General features: G+C 41.7%; 1 protein-coding gene across 6 annotated transcripts in view; it reads right to left on the bottom strand.

The window, feature by feature from the left end:
• Window positions 1-3,068: 3,068 nt before the first annotated feature.
• The window catches only part of add3a (adducin 3 (gamma) a), an 88,730-nt gene continuing 72,267 nt past the window's right edge, over window positions 3,069-19,531 (bottom strand). For 3 of the 6 annotated variants that reach the window (XM_069665225.1, XM_069665224.1, XM_069665223.1), the window contains exons 8-16: window positions 19,274-19,372; window positions 17,345-17,521; window positions 15,645-15,896; window positions 14,820-14,924; window positions 14,349-14,435; window positions 13,512-13,535; window positions 12,604-12,727; window positions 8,516-8,608; window positions 3,069-6,014 (exon numbers count right to left, since the gene is read on the bottom strand). In XM_069665225.1, coding sequence (XP_069521326.1) covers window positions 5,764-6,014; window positions 8,516-8,608; window positions 12,604-12,727; window positions 13,512-13,535; window positions 14,349-14,435; window positions 14,820-14,924; window positions 15,645-15,896; window positions 17,345-17,521; window positions 19,274-19,372 — 1,212 coding nt within the window. In that variant the 3' untranslated portion in view covers window positions 3,069-5,763. The remainder of the gene's footprint in view (window positions 6,015-8,515; window positions 8,609-12,603; window positions 12,728-13,511; window positions 13,536-14,348; window positions 14,436-14,819; window positions 14,925-15,644; window positions 15,897-17,344; window positions 17,522-19,273; window positions 19,373-19,531) is intronic. The other 3 variants (XM_069665227.1, XM_069665226.1, XM_069665228.1) reach the window with 3 other exon arrangements.

Below are 19,531 nucleotides of genomic sequence, written 5' to 3'. Positions count from 1 at the left end.
ACCAGACACACATGACATGTTCACCGTTGTCCCCAGAGGCTATATCGTCATCAGACTACAGCCGATGGGATCTGCGATTGTGGGAGGAGTAATACACGATGAAAGATTAAACTTTATTGATTCCAACATAACTTCCCCTTGGGGATCAATCTCATCTCTTGCATTGTAATTTATCTTCTCCATATACTAGAGGTGAAATAATGAGCAACAAACTGATCAAATTACTTCAATGCTTCAGAGTTTTGGAAAGAGTTGGAGCCTCTCCACAATCATGTAAAATCACAAAGTCACGAGTCACAGCATCGCTCATACAATATTTTATTGTTCATATCAGGAACAAATAAAGTGCTGCATACTGATTTAACATTCACCAACGCCAGGACAGGATTACAGAGTCGTAAATGCTATACGTGGAAGCTAAACCTAGCAGTATGATTAACATAAATGATCCTAGTTAAAGACGAGGAGAGATGGGGAGAAAAGAAGAGGAGGGCAGTCCAGTTTCTCTCATCTCATTCTCTCTTTCACTCCGAGGCGTGTCTCTCGTCGGGCCTCAGTAGAAATAAAGATTTTTAGCATTTGATTTAACATGCTTATATTAGCACATGGATGTCAAAACAAGCTTCCTTTTACTACGATGACAGTCAAGCTACTTTTCCCCAATCATTTGGACACATATATGAAGTCAATAGTCTTGTGTATAAGTGTCCTATAAAATGTTGAATTTGACAGTAGTGGTGGAAGCTAAGTTCAGTGAGAGTAGGCCAAGGTGAGAAAAGGCATCTTTAGTTTGTGTACATTTCTAATCTAGTCTAAAAAGAGACATCGTAAGAAGTGATTGACAGTCCTCAGTGGACACCTCCAGCTGTAATATCTGCAGAAGTTTTGCTTCGTAAACATAAACATTTAAGAGGGGAAAATTAAGGTCAGAGGTCAGGAGGGCTAATTCTACATCAAAGTGTAAATACTCAGTCAATATGCAGACACCAAACAGATTAATCTTACAGGGAAGTTAGCACACATTTTCATGATACAGGTTTTGCATATATTATATTTGCATCTGAGGATGTAAATGCAGTCAAGGCACATTGGCTGCTCATGTGAACACAAAGTGGTTGCTCAGTGTGCGACACAGACGGCGTGTTGTGTGGAGCTGTGACAGGTTTGTACCAGCGTGAGACAGACGTCTCTGTTGTGTCTGAAAGAGTGCACTGAGTTAGTGCGGATGATAAGCAGACTCTTTGGTGGTGCAGTAAACATCTGCAGACACATCAGAGGGACGTCAAACAGAAAGACACACCTTCTCACCTATACAAAAAACCACAACAACACAACCTTTGTTTAACGCTGTGGTTCCTTAAAGGGGAACTCCGGCAATATCACACATTAAAGTCTGTTGACAGGTTTTGGGGCACAATTTTGCATACGTGAAAAAATCTGGGTCGATGACACCTTAGACTAAGTCTGAACATAGGCCCCATGCTTAATCAGTGGTGGAACTATTTGAATGTAAAGTGAATATGCTCGGAATATATTCATCCCCTTATTACAGGACGAAAGACTTGGTCAGGTTTATTTTATTAACATTGTTTTGGGAGAGAAACCTCCAAATAAGAACCAACGATTAGAGAAAGGTCCAAAAAAACTACTTAAAAAACCATTTTCTTTCTTTTCTAACGCCTCATTGTGGAGGTCCATGCTCCCAGGCTTGGCCAGTATGAAAGGATTTATGAGTTTGCAGGTAAACACTATGACATACATTATATACAGCTCCGGAAGAATTTGGAGACCACTGCAAACATGTGTTTTTCTCTGGTTCTTCTATCTATCCATCCAAATCAAATATTCTCATTTAGATCTTTTATGTGCAGAAAATGACGACTGGTTAACATAACAAAGAGTGTTGTGCAAAAAAGATGTTTTTCAGACCTCGAATGATGCAAAGAAAAGTTTAAGTTCATGTTTAAACAAAAAAAAAAAAAGATTTTCACTTATTTTTGAAGTTGTATCTGTAGTCATCGATCTTTTCTTTCTTTGTTCAGCCATAGTAGATTACTGTTTAATCGCAACACTTGCAGAGACCAGAAAAGCACCCGCTTGGCTCCGCCTACCCTCCCTGGCAGACTAACCACTGCTGGGTGATGGAAAACGCGTAACTAACTGGGCACTGCTTGTGACTTTTTCTGCTAAAGTCGCTACCGACAGCCAGTCCATAATAATACTATATACTGCAAATGTAAATGCTTTCATCAGTGGGCCATAGGGTCGATCACCATTGTGTTACCTCATTCGGCAATAGATAGAGACTTAAATATTTATGTGTGTTCATGCATCGTGGCATGCTCTCCACCAGCCGTTCACATTGTTGTTAGGTGACATTATGACGGCTTGTGACCGTCCATCTTCCTCTTGATCACATTCAGCAGGTTCTTAAAAGGGTTCAGATCTGGATTGGGGCAGCCCATGACATGAAGAGAGAGATGCTGATTTAAGGAACATTTGGAGTGGTCTCTTAATTCTTTCCGGAGCTGTAGTATTTCTATAACATCTCTCATATCAAAGAGTACATTTCTGCTACTATTTGCCTTCAGATTTAATATACAGCTTATGTCCTCTGTAAATTCTACCTCTTTATGGCTATAGGGTCGTGAATAAATGCATATTATAATGTGTCAATGAAGTGTCATTGTGCTCTCTCGTCTCCTGACAGCATTTCTGCTCAAGTGCTTTCACGTTTCCTGTGCCTCTGTCATCACTGTCACGCTATCACCCACATTCAGTCAATCTTTGCCATCAATGTGCCATAACTTCCTGATTGAGCTATTCACACAAACAGCACAGTCACTCCTCTACAAACATCCTGAATAAACATTAAAAAGGCACCAGTTACTGTTTATTCCTGCTCATTTCACACTGCATTTCAGCGTAGGTCCGTCTGCTGTAAGCTTGTGAAACTTAATCTAATTCATGATAATGGGATAAAGTAAAATGAGTGTGTATGGATTATGCTGAACTTAAAAACAGTTTGAAGAATGAGGTGATGCACAAACATGAAAGATGAGCTTCCGTTTCTTAAAATACAGTTTTATTTGTGAATGTACACTGATTAGCAATACATCTAAAAGCAACTCCATTAGATAACCATTTATATAGGATTTTCACAGGTCACAAAGTAGCTTGGCTCATTCTGGCATGCCAAAGCAAAAACTCGTTTTTGAAAAAAAAAAAAAAAAAAGGTGGATAGAGAGGCATTAGTAAAGCAAGGTGCAAACAGTCGGAAACAGAGGAGGAGAAAATAAAAAGGATGCGAAGCACATTCAGTTCATCTGGGAGCCGTTTCTGCTCTTAAAATGGTAAATAAAAAAAGCCTAGTGCTCTCTGCAAACTAAACGAGAAAAGAGAGATACTGCGATACAAATGAAGGATGAAAAAAAAAAGAACTTTCCAGGCGGAGAGATGGTATGAAAGAAATAACTGAGTGATAAAAACATGGTGCGTTAGTGTCAGGTTGTCCTTACCCCCGACCCCTCTCTACACTCACACATATGCACTTCCATTTCCAAACTCACACCTCCCTTTCTCCATATCTCAGTTGTGTGACCTCAGCTCTTTTCCCAGAGCCAAAAAGCTATCGTTTAACACAGCTAAAGATGTGTCCCGAAAACCCTCCCCTCCCTCCCTCCCTCCCTCCCTACAAATCCAATACTTCACATTGCTCGCTGGGATATTGGTACATCTGGTTAAACTGCAGGGGGGGAGGATATGTGGCAACCCATCACACTTTGGCTTTGCAGAGTTCAACCGAGGGTCATCTGACGGCTACAACGCGGACGTGTTTCCTGGAGAAACGACACGAGGGGGAGGCTTCAGAAGCTGAAATGATGACCGAGCGATCATATAAAAATATAATGTCCGTGTGACCTCCGTTTGATGTTCCAGTTGCAGGAGGAAATAAATGGCGAATTGAGCAAGGAAGCGTAGCTGTGGATGTAGCTACTGAGAGAAAGTTTGTGGGAGCCTGAGGGGTGTCGATGCAGTCACTGGGGTGTTTAACAGAGGTCTTTTTCGGGTCTGCGACCACAATCGCAAACCCTTGTCTCATCATTAAAAACAATGGAGGAAAAAAAATTACAATATGGCTTTAAAAACACACAAACACACCAAACGAAAGATGTCACCGCTCTGCACTCCACGACCCGTGATTCTCATTTCAGCTGGCGACTGCAGATAGTTTGACGTACTGTATCAGCACTACACTTCCTGTTTTTTTATGTTGAGCTGAGAAGCAGGGATCATTTGTCTCGTTTGACACCAATGAAAGACGATTCTCTCTTTCTTCATTCCTCTCACTTTCTGGGTCCTGACCTTTTGCTCCCACATCATGCCCTTTTTCTTGCTACTTGCACAACTTTAACCAAAATACTTCAAAAATCTCCTTCACCGGTGAAACCACCTGCAACTAAGATGTGTTATATACCACGAGAAAAGTGCAGCACAATAAAATAAAAATATATAGTTAAAAATCTATAGCCAACATATCCAGTTCTCATATATCTGTTATATAGTAAATTTGTGTACTCTGTAAGATTAGAATATCATTGAGCAATCAGGCATCACTACAGGACATAGTCAGCCGTATAAATTCAGTTCTTGCAAAAAGAGAAAACATGCCGAACATCTGTATTCTCTGGAAAAGCTTAGAAATGAGTACAAAACAGAGTCGACTAATACCAAATTTGTGTTCAATAAAAAAAGATCAAATTTCATGAGATGACAAACTAGACGCACACACTGACGCTTCACTAAACTGAGATTGTTTCTTCTTTTCTTCCGCTTAGTTTGGCAAAAAAAAAAGCACTGAGATGAGGAGGAGAAGGTTTGAAAATGCTACATAAATATTCAGAGTGAGTCAGCGGCTCTTTGAGATAACGTCAGCCTTCATCCTCACTGTCTCGTCCAGTTTAGAAACCCTTTAACTCATCTGGAGTTCAAACACAATCAGCTGAAGAGGAGGGTTGCATCGTGAGAGAGCGAGGCGGAGAGGAAACTTCTCTCACAGTAAATAAATCAACACAAACCCTGTGGCTGTTCGTCTCACACCACTTTTCCAGTGACTTCAAATTTCATGCGGCCTCTTGGTTCCCCACGCAGAGTCAGGTGACCAGAATGCAAAAAAACAAAGCCCTAAAAGACCGAGGGAGGAACAAAGGTTTAGGGTGTGCAGTTTTTACAGCACTCAAGTCGCAATCCAATCATTTCATCAAATTGGATTTTGAATCAAGAAATACTCGAGGTGGTTTCAAGTTCTGTTTGCAGCCTGGGAAACGACGCAGGATGAGCCAGTTATTCAGGATCGAAACGGCCTCAAATGACACTTTACGGCTTCCAAGGAGCCCATTTAGAGACATGCATACAGTAGGTGATCAGGTGTGACACCCAACACTCACCCAAGTCACCTTTCATCTGCTGCAACTTTAATTTGAGGACCCACAATCCCCTCCTAAACGTTACAGACACTCTGTCTTTCTGCAGAGGGAGCGACCTCTCTTTTTTCTTACAAACCAATTCTTTAAGTATCTGTTCTTCTGCCTTTTGCACATAAAACCTTTTGTTAAAAAAATCAAATAAAATTATAAACAAAAAACATAAAATGACATTGAAAACGCAGACGAAATAAAAACACAGACATTAAACAGAAAAGGTGGCTGCTGCCCCTCCTCCTCCTCCTTCTTCTTCTTCTTCTTCCTGCCTGCCGCTCTGCTCTCAGGCCTCTGTCTTCTCTTTCTTTTTGTTCTTCTTCAGGAAGGACGGGGTGCGGAACTTCTTCTTCTTCTTGGTGTTGGGCGACTTGGAGGGCGAGCTCTCGGGGGACAGCGCCTCCTCGATCTTCTCGCCGGGCCGCACCGTGATCTCCACGCTCTCCACGCTGGTGGTGAGCTGGCTGACGCGCTTGGACAGCTCCTCGTCCACGTCGCCGTGGCTGTCTTTGCCGTTCATCAGGCCCGTGTGGTTCTCTGAGGGAGGGAGACACAGGTTAGATGAGGACAAGGAACGAGATTAGTCCTGCAGAACACATCCTTTTAACAGCCGACACCTACAACAAACAGATAACCGTATGGCTTCCTATTGACTCACATTAGTGCAAAGTCGAAAGAGTACTTATGTGGAGGAGTGTGAGACACTACAGTCTGCAGTTCAGAGCTAGCATGAAACTGACTGATGTAATCATTGTCTGAATGTTTGTAAAAAGCATAAATGCTGCTATAAATAACATGTTGGGACACACTGACCTCCCATACAACAAAAACAGTCAGAAAATGTGACACTTTGTCAATAAAATTTCTCCCTTTATCCCCCTGAAACAAGAGCAGTAGCTTTAAATATCTGACTCTCATTCCCTTAAATTTTCATATAAAATACATTTGACATGTTTTCATTGACATTATTCTGTCCTCCCCTCCTAATGCAGTAAATGCAAGGCTTTCCTCTCCCCGCTGTTCCAAACACACTAATACCACTTGAACTGTGCTGAACTTCCGCTTCCCACACAGAGACACGCTGTCCCCGTGCTCTACATATTTCATAACACCTCTGCGTAAAACTCCGGTGACCTGATAGCCCAGAGAGTCTGTCCTCCTTTCACCTAAAAAATGAGGCTTTGAGCAGCGGAGTTCACCCACTTCATTAATGACTGTCACATAACAGGCCTGCTGGTGTCGCTTCCCTTTCTCTGAGCTCAAAATGCAGGTAGGGGAATGCAGGGCAGCGGCGTCGTGTTACTTCAACCTGACAACAGCGAAGAATTCTCTGCTTATTTCATATTAGCACCAAAACACACACAGGGGACATTAAAAAGCGTTTTGACCCGGTTTCAACACGACAACTGAATGACCTCATAGAGGTGGCGTCAGAAAGTATGGGTCCCCTGAGAGCACATTCTGTCGTGGGTTAATTGTAGCTCATTGTGTGCTTTTTGCATGTTTGTGCTGGAGGGAAGCTGACAGGAAGTCAATCCCTTAGTGTCATTATTTACAACTTGTAAAGAGGCCGCTGTGATCTTTGTCTCTCTTGGAGGTTCACTAAACAGCTTATAATGAAAGACACAAGACTATTGTGTCGAGAGTTACAAAACTACCAAGTGACAGGGAACAGGTCATGTGACTTCAAAGCATACTTAAGTTACCCATCCGGCAGGTATGTCAGGTTAAACACCACAGGCAAGAAAGGGGTAAAGACTTTCTACTGATGTGAACATGTTGGAATAATTCTACTGCTTGGTGCATTTAAGGACGCTCAGGCATTCAAGAGTGTGCTAGCATCTGTCTTCTTTAAAAAGCCTAGTTTGACATTTTGGGAAAAACACTTACTGCTTTGTAGCGTTCTTGTTATAAGGCAAGCAGGTCGACATCACTCTTATGTAGTGCGTAGCTACCGACGAGGGTATTAGCTTAGCTTAGCATTAAGACACGAATGCCAAATGGTAAGAAAACACTTTTTGTCACCATGAAATATTTACCGTTTGTAACTTTTGTTCCATTTTCTATATTTGTTTTATACAGTTAAACAATGAGATATGACCTTTAATTTCTGTTTTAGAGGTTCAGTCTAAATGCTAAGCTAACCCATCTTGAGCTCTATACTTTAAGGGAGCAATTGGCCCCTGGAAAAAGACACTGTCAGTCAAAGCTGGTGTTCTCTGTAACTGATAGAAGCAATAACATTTGAAATTGGCGCCATGGCCGTGAAGAAAGTCGTACAAACAGCTCGTGGTTCCGCCCATTCTACATTCCTACAACACCCAGAATGCTACTGTGTTCCATTCAAGGACATTGATCGCTGCAGGCAATGGCTCAGAGCGGTACAGAATCCGTAATATGACGAGAACATACCGGTGTATATTCTAGTTCTGTATGGTCTATTGTTTTCTACCATAATGGCATTAGCTCCCTATAATAGCATGATAGGAGTGAGGTTGAAAATCGGCAAACTGGCCCTTTAAGTTCAGTTTGCAAGCCACCTCTGGAATCCTAGATGTCCCTGAATGCACCAAGATGGGCTTTTTGAAACAGTTCATGCAAGGTATTATTATCAGTAATTGTTGTCAATAATAAAAGGGAAGTTTCTCATATTATACTGAGATGAACACAAATCAGTGGCTCTATAAAAAGGTACTAAATTAATCTGTATGTATCCCTGTTTCAAAAATATGCATTTACCCCTTAAATGTCTGTCAGCAGTCGTGTGAAAAGGAAAGTGAGTGCTTTAAAGGGTTGCATCACTTCCTGAGTGTAAGAACAAGTATTTATAACCAACAGCAGAAAGCAGGTTCATTGATTAAGACAGTTAAGCTTTAACAGGAAAATCATTAGAGCAGTGAAAACGTATAGCACAGATCAGTAGCTGCACACGGAGCTCTCAGTTAATTAGATTTTAATTTGCACTCTCATGCAAACACCTGATCTTAAAGACACACAGCGAGGCAGCGAAAGAGTCTCTCTCTCTGGGTGAGTGATACCTTCTTTAGCTGGAGTGCTTTGCGGGGACTGGGTGAGAGACACACACTGAGAGAGAGTGGAGCCGTCGTCGGAGGTTAGCTCGTGCTCTCCATCTGCAGGGAGGGTGAGGAGGGCGGGTCGACGGGGGTGAGGGACGGATGAGAGGATTGCAGGGTGGTGCGGAGGATTGAAGTAGTGGGACGACAGCAGGGGTGAGTGGGATGAGAGGGTGGATGGGGGAGGATTTGGGGATGAAGGGTCAGAGGGGGGTGAGGGAGTGGGAAGGGGGGAGAGATTAGTGGTAACACACATGTTAGAATCAGGCCATGCACAGCTGCCTTTCCACAAAATGTACACAATCCTTGTCTGTTGATCGTCGGGCTGTTTATCTGCTGCTCCTGGAGGCTGAGCGTGCACAGGACATTTAGTACAGTCTGATTATGTTGTGACGGGACAGATGCTCTGAACTGTAACTTTAGGGCTGCCGGTTCGATCCCCAGAGCAGCTTATGAATCAGTGTGCACTCTGCTAGAATAAGGTCATTTATTTGCTCTTATCAATTTTAATTTGTATGAGGGACAAAAACACAATATATCCGTACTTTTTCAGAAATGGACTAATTGATATTAAAAAGCTAAAATATGTTGTCCCAATAATAATTTCTAAACCAACTTTGGTTAAAAATTATGAAAAAAAAGAACTATTAAACCTTTTGTCTGACGCAGCATGGTAACACAGATAATTGATATAAATAAGGCTAAGTGCTGGCTGAAGGCAAACCAGAGCTATTCTCATGTTTAGCTTATTGTACTGTAAATAACTTACTTGTATTGGATTTGTGTAATGTTATATTATGGTTTATACAACAGGTAGTTCCGACAAAGTAATCTGATTGGACAAGAGGCATTCCATAAGTGCTGATATACAGTACATCATCACTGGGACTTTTCACTCTTTGTATCACTCCGCCTCAGCCAGGTGTACATGTTAAAAAACAGCTGATCTGTGGTCACCTGTAGACACAGAGTGCAGGAGAATGTTTGGGTTGCCTGGCAACCAAAGTCTAGTTTCAGTTAAGTTGGTGGAGCAAAAAATAATAATAGGAACTTTAAGCAGCGTCGGCTGAGGGACGGCTACAGCGCCAGTGAAACATTCCAACGGGTTGCCGTAGTGGTAGAAATGTAATGTCACTAAGCAACGATTTGTAACAACGGCTACTTCTGCCTCTTGCGAAAATCACGACAATTTCTCTTAATATTTAAAAAATGTAATAACATCAGTTTCATGCTCTGTATTGGAACTATGTTGAATTGCACCGTCCCTATCAAATAAAATAAAGTAATAAAACACATAAGAACACTGTTTCTCTTGATATTATGAAAATGTTCTTGTTATATTACAGTAGGATTGATATCACCTATATCAACCTCTTGTTACCTTAACCTCAAGTAGACATAAAGGTAAGAGCAGGTTTGCATTTTAAACAATAATCACGGCTGAATAGAGAACCTGGTGTTTTTCTTTTTAAAGTTCCTGTCATCTTTATTTTCTTTATGAACTCATACCTGGCTCTTAACGCATGAAAAATTAACTCATTTTGCATCTCTAACAAGATAGAAATCTGTGTGTTTCAGTAATGTTTCAGTGCAGCTCAGCATCAGAAGCTCTGTTGGTTTGTAACACAGATGAATGAATGACATTCCCATATCGCTTTAACACATTTGTTAGCACATTCAGGGTTACACATTCAGTTGGCTGAGGCGTCACAGTCGGTCACAAGTCATTCATGCACAGCTGCAGCATATAGACGAGGTTGTGCAACAGCCTGCTGTGTGCAGAGAATGTGCTCATGTGTTCTGTTTGTTACAGGCGAGACGCAGATTTAAGGAGTGAAGTAAGTTTGTGTGTTTTAAACATGTATCATGTTGAAAGTGACTCAATGAAAGTGCACCTTACACACACATTAACTTACAGCTACAATATGCAGAATCTGTATCACGGTTTATGTTTAAACATGAATATACAGAGAGGACTGGACACCACCAATCAAAGGCTAAACCTATAAGAGACTGTGTGTGTGTGTGTGTGTGTGTCTGCATCCAGGCTTATATCAGGCCATTACAGACGGTCTCCAGCTTGCATCCAGATTGGCCACCGGGGATTCATGGGGCTGTGGGGGCAGCAGTGTCATAGCAACGGGCTGGGCTCATGTGGCGGGTGTGAAGACCTGCTGTCTGTACGCTCTGCCATCTTAGTCATACCGGCTCCCCATACACGTGCACACGCACACACACACACACACACACACACTGTGACACTTGCACTTTGTTTCATATGCACATAAGAGCATTTGTATGATCCTATAAACATGCATGAACACATGTGCATGCTGATGTACACACACACGCATACAAACACACACATAAATCTGGTCCAACATGGCAGGATGGGGACGAGTGGATGACCCCCCCCCCCCCCCACTATCTGTTCTCTATTGATTTTTTCCACTGCCACTCTGAAAGGCAGCGGGACAGAGGTCTAATATGATTAGCATCGACTATCCTGTCTGTGTGTGTGTGTGTGTGTGTGTCTGTGAACGCAGATGAAGGCAGCAGAGGAGCCCATGGGGAGAAGCCCTCATGTTAAAAGGTATATACTGTAGGTGTGTGTGTTTGTAGGAGATAGAGTGTCTCTCAGGATCACTGCTAAGGCGACAGCTGTGCACATCCTGGATTATAAGGATGTTTATGAACAACAAACCTGCAGAGAGAGACGGAACAAACAGTAATCAATCTGCGAGTCAAGATGTGCGCATGAGGAGAAGAGGGCAGATTTGCAAAAGAAATCCTGATTTAGTTTGAGCTCAGTTTGAAACCAGCTCCAGCTGTTTTAGCCGATTCACAGCGCTGGGAAATGTCAGATGGTGCTTGTTAACAACTTTAACAGGCGTCAGCAGGACAGGCACACATCTGGCTGTGAGGGTCTTGTGCTATCTTCAGTGGAAAGTCTTTTAAACGAAAGAACAAGCTCACGGGACACAGCAGGAAGCAGCCTGACACGAGTTAGAAGGAAGGATCTACAAGATTGAGACTTCACTTTCACGTCAAATCCAATAGATTTTTATGTCATGTGCATGTCAGGGGTAAAAACTAGAGCTGCACTATTGCAATTTACGTGGCTGTTACCTTTGTCTTATAATCTATTAATCAGCGCATAGTAGATCAGCTTATAATCACACAAATGTTTTGTAAACTGATACATCAGATTTGTTTTTGTTTGAGTTGACTAAAAATAACCACACAGCTTATCAAACTGGGTTTGAACTAAATGCTATCAAGCTGATATTTCCTTAATATCGTCTATGCGACAGGCTGTACTGCCAAAATAAAGGGCGTGTATTTGTGAAGATAGCAAAGACGTCCTGCTGCATATTTAAAGTAATAATCTGGAAGGTTTTCATGTAAACAAATGTCTGTTAAGTCACTATCTATCGCTGAATGAGGTCACACAATGGTGATTGAGCCTATGGTCCACTGATGAAAGCCTTCGCGACCGTCAGTGAGGAAAATCAAGAGTTACAACCGGAGCCAACAATGTCTGGATATCTGGGAAGTGTGCTCCTGCAATTACCGTTTATCACCATAGGTGCCGCCAAAGAGAACGAAACTGAGATCTTCGAGATTATCGCTTTAAATCTATAGACAGATTTTGTTGGCTCAAACTAATCTCTTCCCCTGTGCTTTGAAAACGTGGCTTACAGATTGATTATTGATTGATTGTTCCAAACTTGCTCAATAATACTGTTTGTTGTTGAATTCACAGATGGGTTGGACTGTTTGCCGGGGACACTGCAGGACACGTCTTTGGCTCTGAGTACAAGTCACTCTGTGTGTGTGTGTGTGTGTGTGTGTGCCAGTGTGGTCGGTCCATATGCCTCTCAGTGTGAATGGGCTCTTATTGTGTTCACAATCAAGTCAACACACCTTAGAAGATTCCTGAATTTAAAGGCTGCTGTGTATGAGATTACATTTGTTTGTTTAGGTGTGTGCATGTGTGTGTGTGTGTGTGTGTGTGTGTGTGTGTGTGTGTGTGTGTGTGTGTGTCGTACCGCTGAGGCCCAGTGTCCTCTTCTCCACGTTCTTGTGGTACTCCTCCAGGTCCTTCTTTGACAGCTCAGTGAAGGGGTTGGGAGGCAGGGGAGCCATCTGCTCCTCCTCTGTGGGCACGTATGGCTGGGAGGAGACAGGGAGAGGGGTGAGCATGGCATCATACACACATGGGCACACATGCACACACACACACACAGTCAGGAGTCACAAGCACGTACTCTCACACACACACACACACACATACAAACTAACTGGTGTATGCATAAAAGAACAACCACATGCACACAATAGCACCAGATCTCAGCACAACCAATGAAAGAAAACACAATCATGTACTTAAGACACACACACGCACACACAATGCGTCTGAAATGGAAAATCATTCATTACAACATAACAGAGGCCGCTCATATAAAGATGAAAGTGTCGGCCACATCACACAGACTTCCTCTGACCACAGACTCTGCACAGAAACTCTCAACACCAATTAGTCTGAAACCCGAAAATCTTTTTAACAGACAGTGGAAAATAAACACAACATAACAAGACAAATGTAATTAACACTAAGAGCGCCATTATACTTACAAAATGAGTCGCACACATGCTCATAAAACACATTTAAGAACACATCTGCTCAGATTTCTCCGTAACAAATGTCCTGCAAACAAACATGCTCACACAAGAAACAACGAGGAGTGACATTTGGTCTGATGGAAAATAACAAAACTGGTGAGAATGTGTTCAGAAACTGGTGTCAATCTTAAAAACACAACAGTAATTAACACATGCGATGCTTTCTGCTCTGAACAGGCAAAAATGTGTCAAATAAATACACAAGACGCGGATAGTGTCAAATAAAAACACCACTGCAAACTGTGAGGATTAGAAAACACGTGTGGATATTTACCAGGACGTTTATCTGCACCTGATCCTTCAAGACAAAACACCCACCACAAAACCATCAGCGTCAAATGTCTTTGATAATTACACCTTCATCTTTCCCATGTTTCTATTTTACCTTGATAACTTAGAACAAGTATCATCATACGACAGGGTACCTTTTCTTTTTCAAAGTGTGCACGCTTGTCGCCATCTAGTGGTCAAGAGGTGCTATGAAAGTGGCTGAATGTTCGACTGATAAAATCCCTCTGCGTGACTGCAGGGCACCTTCTCCTTGTTTTGTTGCACCTGCGACACATCTTGTTCATCTATCTTTGTTCATGATGTTTTGTAACCTAAGGGTGGCTCGGCCAGTTCTATAAAAGTGCAGTCTGCGAAGCCTCCGGACAACTGAAAACACATTTGATTTCAGGCGTAATAAATATCGGATAATGAGAATGTATGATGTTGATATTTCTTCAGCTCACCGGGATGTTTGAGTGGCTCAGTAAAACATTTAAACTGCATAAGATCCTGCATGTTCATTTTCTGGAGTATTTGCTGTCATGAAACCTAAATGTCTCTGAAATTACACAACTGATTCCAGTTGTATGGCATTCACTTCAAAACTGATAAAAATGGGGTTATTCAGGGATCATATTTAGCAAAAACATTTGTGTTTTTCTTACATCTTTGTCTAAATGGTGACCTGTACGTATGAGATGATGCACAGCTCCAGCAAAGTTTAAGGGGAACATAAACTGTTTGGCAACAGTGTTTGAAAAGAACAAAATCAAGCTGCAGTTCCAGCAAAACAGAGTGAATATAGATTTTTTTCAGAAGGTCTGAACATAAATATTCTCACCCGCCGTGGTGCATCGACAGGGATGCCTGCGAGGTGCTGAGAGCGCGGCCCTGACGTCATCACATCAAACCGGTTCTGCTCTCTGATCTGTGATAAACACACAACAGGAAGTGTTACAGATATAAATAACTGAAACCCCCTAATCATCTCAGGTACAAAACTTCCCCCTTAAATCATTATCAAAACATTATCATTATCAAACAGAAGGCAGCACTACATGTCAGATTTAAAGAATTCAGATTTGATATAACGATATTACAATATTTGAGAATTTGAGGATCAAGACAAAAACTTTCTTAGTTCTTTACTCATCTTAAATTTCGGGTCTTATACGTCAGTCAGCGATCACTTTGAGATTCTCATAATCTCCGTGCTAATATAAGTCATGCAGCACAACAGTGCCTTATGGCGCAGACAACTCAACATTAAGAGAGTCATTCAAGCTGACAGAAAGGAATGAGTTGGACTCACTTTGTTCCTCTTCTGCAGCACCTCACTGGGGTCTGTGTTGAGAGGGACAAACTGATTGGGGTCCTCGATCCGGATCGGGGTTCCTGTCTCTTCCGCCTTCATCCACTGTAGAGAGAGGCAGGTGAGATCAAAATATCAATCATCCTATCTCTGTAGACATATGTCAACACTTTATTGTTGTGACTTTTGCATGCAACCCTGTTTGTATAGCACAGTGTTGTCTCAAGTAGCACCATTAATAATAAAAGTATTTAGTTGTATTTAGTGTTTATTGCAATATATCACAGTAAGACATCTACTCTTGTACCAAGTCGACATATATTTAATGGATTACAAACTTAAGCACAACAAAAACTGTGGGCGTCCACCAGTCAGGTTGGGTCTGATGAAAAACTCTACTGAGTTGTATAATGGAAACTTTTAGTACCAGGTATTTAAAGTCAGAATACTGTAAGATTTATATTTTACTTCTTGAGAACTGTATAAAAGTCTGATGCATTATCAGTCACACAGCTGAATGTCTCAAACATGAGTAACTTCCAGCAGAGCAACTGTAACAAAATCACTGTAATTCTCTCTGCAGCCTGTAGGTGGCGATCTGGTATCAGGTTTGAAACTCTGGGAAACAACATCAAGTCAAAACAAAGCTGTCAACACTAACTGAGGATGGACTAATCGACATGTCAGTTTATGTGTAGCATTAAGACATAAGTTCATATTCACATGTAAAACACATAAACACACTTGTTATCCTTTAAAACATCATTAAAGAGATCTTTAATCCTGCTTCACACACACAGACACACACTGACACGCGCTGCTCACCGTGGTCGTCCGGCTGTTGTAGCGCTCCTCTCCGCCCTCCACGCTGACCTTGGTGTAGCTGTTGGGCGAGTTTAGCCAGCGCGTCTTCTCCCTCTGCTGCCGCTGCTGCAGGAACTTGAAGGGAAGCCGCGTGGCCTCCCCGTCCTCCTCGAACATAAATGCTGTGACCGTGGCCGGGATCTCGACGTCGCTCTTGTGCCTCGGCTTCTCTCGAACAATTGGGTGTCTGTAGGCGTAACCCGTCCTGTAGCCCTGCAGCAGGAAAAAAGCACAACACTGGAATTATAGTCATTTATATGCCAGAAAGAATGAATTAAACCAAATAGAAATCAGTGTGAATGTGATTTTTCCTTTCTGTTAAGCTGTGTGAGCTGCCTTTTGGTCAAATGGAAACAAAGAAGAGTTGTGACCACAGGCTTTCTGGCACCAGAGAGGACAGAGTCAGACACATTTCCTGTCTGACCCTCTCTCTCTCCCTTCTTTTTGCTCTCCTCTTTGTCTCTCACACTCTCTCATTCCTCCCGTCTCTGTCCCTCTATCGCTGAACCCTCTCTTGATCGTTTTTCAGACATTTTTCCAAGCTTGGCTTGACACTGAAGTCCTGTTCTTTTCTGTTTTGCCCCTTTCTATTCATCTCAACTTCACTCCAGGCCCCCTTTTTGTATCCAGAAACTCTCTGCTGGCTGGCATGCTCTTATTTCTGCAACATCCTGCTTCACATGCAGACATACTTAACAAATTAGATCTGCTAACGTCTTTGCATTTGCATACTTCTTGTTAAATGTTATGCAGAGGACCATCCTCTTCGTTATCATTGCAGGGTCTTGTACCGAAACCAAGAGCTTATCTCAGATAAATGTTCTGTTTATGAGGTGTGAGAGAAGAGAGGGATGGTAGGGGAGACACTGAGATGAGCCTTGTGGAGTCTTGATGGACTGAAGCAATGATTCAGGAGGGGAGGAAGAACAAAGGGGGTGTGAGAGCTGAAGAAAGGAGACAGGAATGGTGATGCAAAGAGAAGCTCTGACAGAAAGAAAGAGAGCGAAAACGGTCATCACGATTAACGGCCATGAATAGAAGACTTCAAGGACTGACACAGAAGCACTTTGTGGTGATGCTAAATTATTATTTTTTAATAACTCTGACTCTTTAAAATGCATTCCCTGTTTACCCTCTTCCACTAAATATGCTTATCCCAACACAGCTTTCTCTTTGTGATTGCTGTTTTTAAAGGTAAGGGGGCGCTGTCGTCCCACTCTGTTTACCAGCAGCCACTGCTGAGTATTCTAGCTACCCAGTTCCCCTTTAGTTTATTAGAAAGGACCAGACCTATAAGACAAACAACAGTGGATTTCTCCCATTGAGGAAATGCGTGTTTAAACAACATATGTTACTCATTTATGAAAGACTAAAGGTTGTGTCACTATTGTGTTTTATCAATCACTGACAAAGAGAAGGCCATCAGGCATTCAGCTGGGATGTAGGCTACTATAACTGTAACTACAAAAGTACTGAGACTCAAGGAAGAAAAATTATTCCTCTCATGTAATTTTAATATTTGCCTCTGAGCTTGTTTGTACAAAGACAACACATACAAGGGAAGGTTACTAGTTTATATCAACTCCTTTAATGAGCCTGAGGCGTTATGATTAACAGATGTGTGCTGCACAAATGTTCCCTTCTTGGTGTCTGCGACTCACCAGGTTGTCCAGCATCCTCATCAGAGACTCAAACTCCAGCTCGCCAATTTTCCACTTATACTGGCCGGCCATGTTTACAGCAGCCGCACTGGCCACGGCAAACACTCGTGATTTGTACTTTTCCGGGTCCAGCACTATCAGGTTGTCCACGCCGCCAGCACACGAGATGGCATTCACCTAAAGCACACAGAGGGAGAAGCATGTGAGCGTCTTCTGATGAAACACAATATAAACAGATAGGCCTTTCTATCACAACAGATCTGCAGCGTTAGATCATGCATCTAAAATCAGATACAAAGGATTCCTGATGACTTTCGATGAACAAAAATGCGCTTTTTTTTAAAAATCGAAATGAGATCCCCCCCCAATCTGGAGCTACCAAAGCACCAAGGAATATACGGTACATGACATACGACAAACATGGTCGGGGGATTTATTTATAGAAATTAAGCTGGGCTTTGCAGGATGGATTAATGTTTTCTTTTGCTTGACCGGGGAGAGTCAATCAGGAGATTTGGTGTTCCTGTTACAGTGAGGGACACAACAACATCTCTTAAATCCTCACTCAAGTGACCACAAAGACATGCAAGAAACAGTACAGCAAACAAACACACATGAATCTAACACATAAGACTTTAAACATTGATACATCACAGCATCTCTCATAGCTTTGCCATGTCCCTCACTCTCCCTGTTCTATTTCAAGTGTGTTCCTTTTTAATACATTTTAAACAGGACTTTATTTAACTATTATATACAAATGGAATAACTTAATATTATAAAGTTTAATTGGCAATGTTTAGGTTAGTTTGGTTAAGTTTGGATTCACACTGGTAGCACTTCCAGTGGCAGAATGAAGGTTTCAAACATTTAGCTATTTCAACCACATATTCATGACTTTTAGCTAGCTACATCAACTGTTTATCAAATCACGTTTACCTAAAAACTACAACCATTTATCTTTAACTTTGAGCTAACTATCTCTAGTGTTTAAACTTGATCTTGAAATGGCTCGCTCAACAACTTTAAGTTAGCTACTTCAACTGTCTATCCCAACGTTAAGCTAACCATTTTAACAATTCATTTGTTTTTTTCTACATAACTACTTCAATCATTCACCCATTGGCCTTACATTAAGATACATTTATTTATCCAGTAGCCTTCCTTATGCTAGCCATTTCAAATGTTTACCAGTTCATTCAGCTAACTATTTCAGCTGTTTATCCGTGTTTTAGCTATAGGACATTCAAACCCTTTAGATTTATTTAGCTTACTATTTCAACCATTTATGCATTACTTCTGGCTAACTGAACCAATATTTTAAGCTAGCTATTTCGACTGTTGATCCTTTACAATAAGCTAACCTTTTCAATCCATACTATTAACTATTTCTGCATTAATCTTAGATAAACAAATGGACATTTATCCAATTTAAATTTAAATAAATAGTTTTTAAATTACTTTAGCTACTCCACTTTGTCATCACTAGCCTCCGGACAATTGTAGAAATGCCACTATGAGCACAACATATGTTTGTCTTCTTCTCAGATGTATAATCCCTCTTGCTTGATTTAGACCTCCTGAAACCCCCTCTGACATCTTCCTTTCAGTGTTCTGAAAAAACACCCTCTCTAAAGGCTGCTTTGGACTGACATCAAAAACAACACATCATCTCGGTACTCCCTCATCACACCCCTAATAGCACGGCTGTGACACTGTTTGGCCAACGTTTCCAAAAAGAGATTATGATGAATGGGTTGTTGTTAAAATAGTGAAATCAGGGAAATGTGAAAACTGCAGGGGAGCGATTAGACGTGGAGGGAAAGCTGCCGCCCTGTGGGTCTAACACATGAGCAGAGGACGCTGCTGGAATGTGCTGGGTCCCTAAAACAGCAGCAGGTAGTTAGTTTGTGTGTGTTGTGTGTGTACCTGGATTTCACAGGCATAGTGGGCACTGTAGATGTAGTGAAAGGCCTCTTCGATAGTCTCTCCAAGAGCAACCACACCGTGATTCCTCAACACCAAAACCTGCAACACAAACAGAATCTATGATTAGAAACAGAAGAATAGACAGATGTTTATGTGTCACACCTGCTGTCATTGTGACTGAACGATTATGTGACTGGCCCTTTAATAAATAAATAATCACTAAAACATTTCTGGTTCCATCAACAAGGGTTAGGCCAC

Source organism: Semicossyphus pulcher, unplaced genomic scaffold (genome assembly GCF_022749685.1).
Source record: "Semicossyphus pulcher isolate SPU_LCO1_2020_fin unplaced genomic scaffold, fSemPul1.0.p SCAF_17, whole genome shotgun sequence".
In the NCBI taxonomy this organism is placed as follows: domain Eukaryota; kingdom Metazoa; phylum Chordata; class Actinopteri; order Labriformes; family Labridae; genus Semicossyphus; species Semicossyphus pulcher.
This window is presented reverse-complemented; position numbering and strand designations above follow the sequence as displayed.